Raw genomic sequence first — 11,836 nt, forward strand, 5'->3', positions numbered from 1 at the left:
GGCCCAGGCTGGATTCAAACCTGCCACCTTAGGTGTATGTGGCTGGTGCCTTAGCCACTTGAGCCACAGGTGCTGAGCCTGTTTTTCCATTCTTATGATACTTTAGTAAGAAGAATGTATTTTAACTCCATCCAGGTTAATACTGAAGATGTAAAGTCACCATTTTTTTATGGCTGAATAGTATTCTATAGTATACATATATCACAGTTTGTTAATGATGAAAATTATTTTTATTATAATATGGACTATACACATAATAAGCTAGGTATAAACTCAAGCATATTGGTCTTAAACAAATATAAAATCAAATATTTTTATAAATTAAATGTAAACAAAACTACTAAATCAATAAATTCAAAATAATATTACTCTAATGCAGGGTTTCTCAGCCTGTTCATATAAGTGTGTTGTATAAGATGGTATCAGTAACTTCAAGGTATTGTTTGCCATTTCAGAAAAATTAGATCTTGAACTTTTCTAAAACTCAAATGCTAGTTTTCATGGGGATATCACTGATAACTGGGTAGAACCCTCTTGTTAATAATACTCCCCTTCAGTATTACAATTTTACTATAATGTTTTCCTTTTTTAAAATGTGTATAAATTTTTTGGCACCTTCTATGTGTATATGTAGATGTAAACACACAGTGGAATTGTTCACCCTTAAAAAAGAAGGAGATTCTGCACATGCTATATAATATGGATTGACCTGGAGGACATCATGCTAAGTGAAATAAGCCAATCACAAAAGGACACATATTGAATGATTCCACCTATGTGAGACAGCTAGAATACTCAGATTCGTGGAAATATTAAGTAGTATAGTGTTTGGCAGTTGCTAATGGGAAGGAGAGTGGGGAGTTAGTGCTTAATGGGTACAGAGTTTCACTTGGGGGAAAAAAGTTCTGACATGGATAGTGGTGATGGTTGCACGATAGTGTGAATGTATTTAATGCCACTAAACTGTATACTTGAAAATAGTTAAAATGGTTGATTCTGTGTTATATGTATTTTACCATAATATTTTTAAAACTTGGTTGAATGGGCTCGGCGCCTGTGGCTCAAGTGGCTAAGGCGCCAGCCGTATACACCTAAGGTGGCCAGTTCGAATTCAGCCTGGACCCGCCAAACAACAATGATGGCTGCAACCAAAGAATAGCCGGGTGTTGTGGTGGATGCCTGTGGTCCCAGCTACTTGGGAGGCGGAGGCAGGAGACTTGCTTGAGCCCAGGAGTTGGAGGTTGCTGTGAGCTGTGAAGCCACAGCACTCTACCCAGGGGGACAGCTTGGAGCTCTGTCTCAAAAAAAAAAAAAAAAAAAAAAAAAAAAAAACTTAGTTGAATGAATACACTCTCCCACTACTTTTGTTCTACTTGAACTACTATTTTTTTGTTTTTCTTTTCTTTTTTTTTGAGGCAAAGTCTGACTGTCACCCTGGGTAGAGTGCTGTGGCATCATGATAGTTCACAGCAACCTCAAACTCTTCGGTTCAAGCAGTCCTCTTGCCTCAGCCTCCTAAGTAGCTGGGACTACAGGCATCCGCCATGACACCCAGCTAGTTTTTCTATTTTTAATAGAGACAGGGTCTCACTCTTGGTCAGGCTGGTTTCGAACTCCTGAGCTCAAACAAACCACCTGCTTTTGCCTCCCAGAGTGCTAGAATTACAGGCATGACCCACCATACCCAGCCTATAAAACTTTTACATAGCATATGAGGCTATCATTTGGCCTTCATTTAAATTAAAAATACAAATCACACTAATTTATATGGCTAATTATAAGTTGCTTTTGTAGATTATGGTATGTTTACATTAATTTTAGATTTTTAGTCTAATGAAAACAAAATTTTAAATTTCATAGGGAATTTGTAAATTCTAAGAATATGTCTGAGAAACTCTTAAAGTCTGCTCACCCCAGTCTGAGCAATATTGTTAAAGAGACTTTGTTGCAACCAAGTCAAAACTCCATATCCTTATAGGCCATCCCTGGAACACTCCATAAGAATCAAGTAAGAATGGTTGCCTCTTACTTATTGACTTTTTTTTTTTAGAGACAGAGTCTCACTTTATCGCCTTCAGTAGAGTGCCTTGGCGTCACAGCTCACAGCAGTTGCTGGCGATTCTCTTGCCTCAGCCTCCCAAGTAGCTGGGACTACAGGTGCCCACCACAACACCTGGCTATTTTTTTTGTTGCAGTTTGGCAGGGGCTAGGTTTGAACCTGCCACCCTTGGCATATGGGGCCGGCACCCTACTCACTGAGCCACAGGCATCGCCCCTGACTTTCTTTTTTAATAATTTTTTTTTTCCAGACAGTCTCACTTAGTCACCCTTGGTATAGTGCCATTGCATCATAGCTCACAACCTCAAACTCTTGGGTTCAAGTGATTCTCTTGCCTCAGCCTCCCAAGTAGCTGGCACTATAGGCACCTGCCACAATGCCCAGCTATTTTTTAGAAACAGGAGTCTTGCTCTGGCTCAGGCTGGTCTCAAACCTGCGAGCTCAGGCAATCCATCTACCTTGGCCTCCCAAATGCTGGGATTACAAGCCTGAGCCACTGCTTCTGGCCTTATTGACTTATTTTTAATGTACACCATTTTTGTAATGTTTTAATTCTTTACTATGTGTTATTTATTTCAAAAAGCAAATAGGTTGGGGTTGGGGAACACCTTCGTAGTGGTTTGGAAACACCTTTGCTATCCAGAACTTAGCAACTTAAGTGGTGATCTTGAGATGGGAAAAGATAAATACATGGTAGGAAGTATTTGAAGTGTCCCAAAGAACATAGGCAGTGACTAGCAGGCATCGAGGGTCACGGCATTGTTCCTCTTGTGCAGGTGTCGCAGGACTTCCCATTTCTCCACCCCAGTGAGACCAGCGTCCTGAATCGACTCTGCCGTCTCGGCACAGACTATATTCGCTTCACGGAGTTCATTGAACAGTACACGGGCCATGTGCAGCAACAGGTGGGATCCTGTTCTCTGGGGAGTGTGCACCTTGAGAGGTTAGGAGCTATGTCAGGCTTTCAGTGACTTCATTGATGATTCATGTGCAAAAAGTTATGGAGTTCTCAATACTGAAAATAGTCACGTGAAGCAAAGGTCTCTAATTATTTTTGGTATAAAATACTTAAACAAGCCTATCTTCTATTCATTTAACCATGTGGATTTTATCTTATGATATGTGAATTCCTACTTTCCTAAATTCTAAAGGTACCTGTCATGCCTCTTTTTTTTTTTTTTTTAGTAAAAACAAAACAAACCCTCCTTTTCTCTTTCATTTTGTGATAAATGAAAAGTCAGTTCTCTGGGATGACACAAGATCAAAACAAAATTGGCCAGTTTGCGTGTGTGTGTGTTTTCTTTTTTCTTTTTTCCTTTTTTGCTTTTTGTTCTTTTCTTTCTCATATGTTTCTTTCTAATGAATTGACCATTACATTTCCAAAGTTTTGAAATGGCCAACAGACCATAGAAAAATAATTCTTTAGACTCCTGCTTGAAACCAACAGCTTTTAAAAAGTAAATAAATAAATAAATAAATAAAAAAGAAACCAACAGCTTTAGCAAACTACTGGCCTTGATTCAGGGCCAAAAATTGGCCAGTTGTAAGGCACTCTGGTCTGTTTCAAACTTTGTCCATACTGTTCTTATCATACCCTTGAACGTTTATCTCCAGAAACTGCAGCATCCTTTGGCTACACTGTGCTATAATTTATAACACCTGAGCCCAGGCTTCCTCCCACATTTATTGCTGAATTCTGCTATCCTATCTACCCCCACCAGAGTCTAAGTACACAAATCAGTGCATACCCAGAGATGCTAATTGTCATAGCCTCTAGTCAGCTGTTAACTGCAGTGCCCCACATGCAACTATATAAGAAGCTTCTAGAAAAAACTTGCAGGTTTCTTGAAAGACAAGCTGTATTTGTGTACAACCTCTTGATGAGAGTCTTACAGCTACACATGTTGGCTTTCAGTTTCATGTTTTGATGAATTGTCAAACCAGGCAGGAGAGCAATGTTAGAAGGAGTATTCGGGTCTTATTCAGTAAACATTTACCCTCTGTTCAAACAGTTGTGCTAGGAACTAAGATAAAAGGATTAATAGGGTGGTCTTTACCTTCACAAAGCTCTTTATCCAGTGAAGGAGACATATTTTTTAAAAGAGTACAGTGCAAGCACTAAGTAAAGATGTTACAAAAGGTGGGTATTAGTTCCCTAGAGAGAGTTAGCAAAGGGCTTTGTGGAAAACAGGTGCTTGACTTGGGTCCTGCAAGAAGAGGAGGTGTTTGTTACAAAGATGGGGTACACAATTACAAGCAGAACACAAGTCCAAAGTCACAGGAGTGAGAGAGAGAAGCAAGACAAGCAGCATCCGCTGAGACCTCTGGAAACTGGCAGTGATCAACTAGAGAAATAGAAAGTCAGGAGCAACAGTAAAGAAAGACAAGAGACATAGAGCTAAAAGTGGGAGCTCAAGAGTCCTTTGCCCATGGGATTCCGGCAGTGGCCCAGAGTGTTTGCTCCACTCTGATTTTATTGAAGTCTATTTGCCCAGAGGGTAAGATGAGGGAGGGAACAAAGATGTCAGCAGTTTCTTGGATTGATCATATCAGTTCCTGTTGTTCTTATTATTAACCTTAAGGGTGGCCTTTAGAAATCTGAAATCTGAGCCTTGTATTGGGAGAGCCTCCTGCTTAAGATCACACACACAAATTTTTAGGGGGGTGTTAAGCTCCCCTAGTTCTCTGTGGAGTAAACCACCATGGGTGTTAATCTCTGAGGGATTGGTGGGAGGGAGGCATTTTCCTCCCATCACCACCACAGAGATTTTCCTCTGCTATAAGGGATATAAGCTCTTCTACCCGTATCTCAGAGCTAGAGCTGCTCCCTTGGTCTCTGCCCCAGGCAAATGCAAATCTCCACAGTGGGCATCTGTTTGCCTGTTTAAAGGGCAGGAAAAGCCCTAGAAGATGTATCTTTTCTAGGACTTGCCATAATCTCTTTTATGGCTATTACTCTCCTCAGAGTGCTCACAGACCCAGCAGGGTGTTTGTAAGCTGTATCTCCAACAGGCTAGAATTTCAGAAAAGGCAAGAAGCCTGCTAGCAATGGCTAGCTTAAATGTAAACTAACTGACTTTTCTTTGTTCTGATTCACTCAGCTATTTAGTTTTCCTCTTTTTCTGGGGGTGCTTTTCTTTGCCAAGAATGGGGTACTCAGTCCCTATTCTCCTAGCAGGTAGTTTGGAGATGAGGATGTGAAGTTGGAAACAGTGAAAGATAATTTTGGAGGAGTAAGGACAAGAATGCAGAAGTTGGGCAGCACCTGTGGCTCTGTGAGTAGAGTGCTGGTCCCATATACCAAGGGTGGCGGGTTTGAACCCAGCCCGGGCCAAACTGCAACAAAAAAATAGCTGCAACAAAAAATTGTGGCAAGTGCCTATAGTCCCAGCTACTCAGGAGGCTGAGGCAAGAGAATCGCCTAGGTCAGAAGCTAGAGGTTGTGGTGAGCTGTGACGCCATAGCACTCTACCAAGGGTGACAAAGTGAAACTCTGTCTCAAAAAAAAAAAAAAGAATGCAGAAGTCATTGTATGCCATATATAGGAGTTTGGATATTATCCTGGGGCAGTGTGAAGCCACCAAGGGTTTTATTTTATTTTATTTTATTTTTGAGACAGAGTCTCACTGTGTTGCCCTTGATAGAGTGTCATGGGGTCATAGCTCACAGCAACCTCAAACTCTTGGGCTTAAGCAATTCTCTTGCCTCAGCTTCCCAAGTAGCAGGGACTACAGGTGCCCACCACAATGCCTGCCTGTATTTTTTGTTGCAGTTGTTGTTGTTTTAGGTGGACCGGGCTTGGTTCGAACCCACCAGCCTTGATGTATGTGAACTCAGTGAGCTACAGGTACCGCCCCACCAAAGGGTTTTAAACTGGGAGCAATAAGGTCAGAATTGAAATGTAGAAAAATTTCTACTAACAGTACCTGCTGTTTGTAACATCTGTGCCTTCTTGAAATATTAAAATATTATCACCTTTTAAGAGATGAGAGCTCAGAATTTTTATCTTCGGTTTGGTTTTCCTCTCATTGAAGCACTGCATTGATATGGAATTACTTAAACAAAAACCAATACCACTAACAAAGGATAATACCACTCGGATTGTAGGGCCTGAGCCAGAAGTTGACTTCTCTTTGTTTGATTTCAGGATCACCATCCATCTCAGCAGGGCCAAGGTGGGTTACATGGAATCTACCTCAGGGCCTTCTGCACAGGGTTGGATTCAGTTTTGCAGCCTTATCGCCAAGCACTGCTTGATTTAGAACAAGAGGTAAGAAAGAGGACATATAGGAAACACGTCTGGGATGGCAGATGGGGGCATGTTCTTGAATTTGAAAGCCCTTTTGGTAAAGTCAGGTAGATAGGGTGAGCTGTTTCTATGTGGCTGGAGGGTACAGTTTCTGTGATTGCCCAGCTCATGGTCAGAGTGGCTTACAGATCATGGCACAGTCTCTGTAGTGAGCTTATAAAAACCTGGCTTTGGTTTCTTTATCACCTGAAAATCAGAATTAATCTTCTGTAAGTTATCAATTCTCTATAGCCTAAAACTAACATGAAGCAAATTCTCAGATTCTCTAAGTCTTTTTGTTTTTGGTTTTTATTTTTTGAGACAGTCTTGCAGTATTCCCTTGGTAGAGTACTAATGGCATCATTGTAGTTCACTGCAACTCTGAATTCCTGGGCTCTCGTGATCCTCTTGCCTCAGCCTCCCAAGTAGCTAGAATTACAGGTATACACCATGATGCCCAGCTAATTTTTCTATTTTTAGTAAAGACAGGGTCTTGCTAAAAGCTGGTCTCAAAACTCCTGAGCTCAATTGATCCACCCACCTCAACCACCCAGAGTGCTAGGATTACAGGCATGACCCACCATCCCCAGCCTTTTCTAGTTTTTATAGATCAAATAGATTTATTTGGTGTGGAGCCCTAATCATATGTTTTTTATTGCAGTTCCTGGCTGACCCTCATCTCTCCATATCACATGTCAATTACTCCTTAGATCAGGTATGCTGCCCAAGGAACCAGATACATTGGAGTCTGTTGATATATATTGTTAGAATAATTTGACACTATGTTCAAGAACTTTTCTCCTTCTAGATTCAGATCCCAACATTTATATTTTATATATTTTATGCTTTCCTGGTTGAAAACTGTTTGAAAAGTTCCAAATTTAGTTGAAACTTAATGTCTGATGTTAGTGCTGCAGATTGACATCAATATCAATAGTTATGCCAGCCTCAGAACTGCTTCTCTCTTCCTGTCTGCAGCAAAATTGTCTTAGGTAGGATACTGGAATTTTTTTTTTTTTAAAGACAGAATCTCACTCTGTCACCCTTGTAGAATGCAAAGGTGTCATCATAGCTCACTGCAACTTCTAACTCCTGAGCTCAAGTGATCCTCCGGCCTCAGCTTCCGGAGTAGCTGGGACTACATGTTGCACCACAACAGCTGGCTAATTTTTTTCTGTTTTTAGTAGAGATGAGAGTCTGTTATTGCTCAGGCTGGTCTCAAACTCCTGAGCTGAAGTGATCTTCCTGCCTTGGCCAGCCTCCCAGAGTGCTGGGGTTGTAGGCGTGAACCACTTTGCCAGGCCAGATACCAGATCTTGATTGGTTCTGTGGTATTGCCATTTTATCTTAAGTTGTACTATTTAGAAACAAAAACTTTTGGGGCAGCACCTGTGGCTCAAAGGGGTAGGGTGCCGGCCCCATATGCCAGAGGTGGTGGGTTCAAACCCAGCCCTGGCCAAAAACCACACACACACACACAAAAAAAAAGAAACAAAAACTTTTCTTGAATTGATTTTTTTTCCCTTGTATTTAATGTATTTTAACTAATTATTCTCTACTTTATAGTTCCAGCTGCTTTTCCCCTCTGTGATGGTTGTAGTAGAACAAATTAAAAGTCAAAAGGTGAGAACTTTCCTTTTTTCTTTTGCTCTGCTAAGCTCTGAGGAAATATTAGTAATTAATTTTGCCTTACATTCTTTTTTGAAGACCCTAGTTTTTCGTAGTTTTACTTACTCATTCTTTCTTTCATTCAACAATGTCTGCTTGGGTGTTATGCTAAGTGTCAGGAATATAAAACTAAGATGTGACCCTTTCCTTAAGCACCTACTGGTCCTGAAAGCAGAGGAAATGTTAAAATATATACCCAGGAATGTTGCTGGGGTAAGAAAAAATTACTATGGATATTTGGAGGTGAGAGCAAGCTGCATTAAAAGTTTACAGCTATTGGGCATAGTTCTCCAGGAGAAGCAGAAAGTTAATTCTTGGAAAGAAAGGTGATAGGTATATGGTTAGGGTGCTGGCAGTTTTCTGAGAATTATGAGATCAGTAAATGAAAGCCAAGTGTGTGTTTTATTAAACATGCCTAATTTTGTCACAACTTATTATCAGATAAATTAAAAAGTTCAGGTCTACAATGTCAGGAAAATATCTTTTTGGGAGGGAGGTAGTAACTCTGAAAAATAAATGCTTTGAGATTTCACATTAGAAGAATCTGCTGTGTATTGAATTGATCCATAATTAGGACTAGTGGATTAAACATGTTTATCTCAGATCTTCACGTTTTTTAATTCTTATATTTTTGCTTTACCTTATAAGGGGTATTCATTTTAATTACTATAACTAGTTAACCAGTTTGCCACATTGCTACTTCATTTTTTGTTGTGTAAGGTGGAGACTTAAGTGCTCTGCTGTATTCATGCTCTGCCAGCAAAGAAGTAGGGAGGTGCTCTTTGGCCCTTCACGGCTGATTGTCTTCTCAGATCACAGCATCCAGCTTATATTGTGTACTTGCTCTGTACTTGCAAGTGGTTCGTGCTTCACATATATTATTGCATTCAATCCTCTACAGCAGTGTTTTTCGACCTTTTTTATCTCACAGCACTCTCAAACCTATAAACTTCCATGGCACACTTAAAGTATGTTGATAAAAAAAAAAAAAAGAGTAGGCTTGGTGCCCGTAGCACAGTGGTTGGGGTGCCACAGCTGGCCTGGGCCAGCTAAACAACAATGGCAACTGCAACAAAAAAACAGCCGGGCGTTGTGGCGGGTGCCTGTAGTCCCAGCTACTTGGGAGGCTGAGGCAAGAGTATCGCTTAAGCCCAAGAGTTTGAGGTTGCTGTGAGCTGTGACTTCATGGCATTCTACTGAGGGTGACATAGTGAAACTCTGTCTCAAAAAAAAAAAAAGCTAAAAAGAGGAATATACTTGGGCTTTGGATGTCTTTGAAAAATATTTTAATTAATGATCTCTAAAAATTTTCTTGGCATGCCCAAGATCTTCTCACAGCACACCTATTGAAAATCACTCCTCTAAGTGTTAAGTAGGTGAAGCAATGTGCTCAAGGTCACTTATGTGGTGGTAAATGGTAGAGCTGGGATATAAACACAGGTCTGTCGGGCCTCAGAGACTATGCTCTTAACCACTATATCAAACTGTCTCTCCAAAAGAGAGGGGACCTTCTCCACAAGAGGAATTAGTGGTGGTAGCATAAGGGAGCCAGCGCTAGCTACACATCTCATCTCAGTTGACCTTCAGCTTCCACTCCCTTCAGAAAGGAGGGTGAAAAATAGATTGTCACAGGGTGAATCTTCCTTCCTGCCAGGACAGTGGTAGAGAATCTAATTTGCCAAGACTCTGCAGAGTTAACACATGAGATGGTCAAAAGTCCGGACTGGGGGTGTGAACAGGAATTGATCGCAAATAGGCACAAGGGGTCTTTTTGGGAATGATGGAAAATTATAAAACTGGATTATGGTAGTGGTTGCACAATGCTGTAAATTTACTAAAAATTGTTGAATAGTATGCTTAAAACAGGTGAATTTATAGTGTGTAAGTTATACTTCAAAGTAGTCTTAAAAAAAAAAAGAACCTAAAGGACATAGAAGCAGTGGATTATTGGAGTAATAATCCTTCACACGGTCTAAACTAGGCCTTAACCTGAAATGAAGAGCTTTTCTTGGGTTTGGGGCGTTCCAATTGTAAAAGATTCCAGATTCTTTAGTGCATTAGACTCACCTGGAGGGCTTGGTAAAACACGGACTACTGGGCCCTCCCCAAACTCCTCAGGCAATGCTGATGTTGCAGAGTGGAGGGATCCCTCTTTGAGAACTATGCATAAGCCTTATGAGGAAGTTTATCCCCATTATCTGCTGGATTGCATCCTCTTGGTTGAACACAGAATATGAACTTGTGTTGCATACACTATTAAAATGGAATCCAATTTGACAGAGCCGTATTTTCCACAGATTCATGGTTGTCAAATCCTGGAAACAGTCTACAAACACAGCTGTGGGGGTTTGCCGCCTGTTCGAAGTGCACTAGAAAAGTAAGTCATGGCTTAATCGGGAAATTGGTGGTGGAAGTAAGTGTTCAAGTTACTTCTCAGGATTTATTTTCAAGTTATTTCAAGTTTCCCTCTGGACAAAGTTATGACCAGGATAGAAAAAACACCATGAGCAGAGGAACCCGTGTAATGCTTATGATGGCTCAGTCATTGCCAAGAGGGTAATAAAGTGTTGCAAGGCCAGAATTTAGCTGTCTGGATGACCTTGAGACAGTCCTTTTTAATTTTGGGATCTCATTATCCCAGGATTTCCATTACATGTGTCAGATATTGCTTGAAGTGTCTTAACATGTACATTTGAGTAACTGGTATTTCCACGTCAGAGATCCTTAAAAATGTTTCTACTTTATAATCCCATTATGCCACTCTTAGGAATTTTATTCTAACAGAATTATTTAATAGAAGAAAATATCTGAATATTCACGGAAACGTTGTCTGCTATATCAAGAAGTTAGAAAATTACCAACAGTAGAAGAAAAGCTAAATAAATACATATTCACTTGATAGAACATAAGGTGATTAAAATTGCAAATATCATAACAACATATAAAAATATAAATGCTGAAAATGACATAAAATTGTATTTTTCTTATGATTACAGCAGTGTTAAAAGCCCATATGAAGTATGTTTGATCTTTAAAACATTTCCCTTTTCCTCCTGATTTTTGAAAAAGAGTATGTGGCATTAATTGCAGAATTGTAATAGATGATCCCTGTGGCCATTCACAGGTCTTAATCTCAACTGTTAACCACTGCACAAGTAAACTCACAGAAGAGCAAGAAACTTTTCAAAACATGTTTTAGGAACTTAATTTTCTATTATACTTTTATGCATAGAAAACTATATATAAATTTTATGGAGATAATATGATAGATACACTATATATGTATATATATAATACACCAAATTTCACAAAATACATACTCAGATATGCATAAATGAAAGTGGCTTACTATTTTATTTTTTATAGAGACAGACTCACTTTGTTGCCCAAGTTAGAGTGCTGTGGCATCATCTTAGCTCACAGCAACCTCAAATTCTTGAGCTCAAGAGATCCTTCTGCCTCAGCCTCCTAAGTAACTGGAAATGCAGGTGCCTACCACAAGGCCCAGTTATTTTTTGTTTCAATTGTCATTGTTGTTTAGCTGGCCCAGGCCATGTTCGAACCCACCAGCCTCTGTGTATGTGGCCAACACTATAACCACTAACCACTGTGCTATGGGTGCTGAGCTTGATTTTCTTTTTTAAGAGAGAGTCCATTCAATTATCATAGTACAAAGACTTAAGCTTTTCATACTTCAAATAGCAACCTCAGGTTTCTTTCCTCCCTACTTTGTTTTGGAAAATTTCAAACCTACAAAAAAGTTGGACGAATAGTACAACACAGGCAGCACCTGTGGCTCAAAGGAGTAGGCGCCAGCCCCA

General features: G+C 40.0%; 1 protein-coding gene and 1 pseudogene across 4 annotated transcripts in view; one reads left to right on the top strand and one right to left on the bottom strand.

Annotated features, from left to right (window-relative positions):
- The window catches only part of TUBGCP4 (tubulin gamma complex associated protein 4), a 38,059-nt gene that overhangs the window by 3,239 nt on the left and 22,984 nt on the right, over positions 1–11,836 (top strand). For all 4 annotated transcript variants that reach the window (XM_003791767.3, XM_023514244.1, XM_023514245.1 and 1 more), the window contains exons 2-6: positions 2,836–2,964; positions 6,207–6,329; positions 7,009–7,062; positions 7,914–7,970; positions 10,313–10,392. In XM_003791767.3, coding sequence (XP_003791815.1) covers positions 2,836–2,964; positions 6,207–6,329; positions 7,009–7,062; positions 7,914–7,970; positions 10,313–10,392 — 443 coding nt within the window. The remainder of the gene's footprint in view (positions 1–2,835; positions 2,965–6,206; positions 6,330–7,008; positions 7,063–7,913; positions 7,971–10,312; positions 10,393–11,836) is intronic.
- On the bottom strand, positions 3,404–3,589 carry LOC111725972 (annotated as a pseudogene).

This window comes from Otolemur garnettii, unplaced genomic scaffold (genome assembly GCF_000181295.1).
Source record: "Otolemur garnettii isolate 467f Iridium unplaced genomic scaffold, OtoGar3 scaffold00050, whole genome shotgun sequence".
In the NCBI taxonomy this organism is placed as follows: domain Eukaryota; kingdom Metazoa; phylum Chordata; class Mammalia; order Primates; family Galagidae; genus Otolemur; species Otolemur garnettii.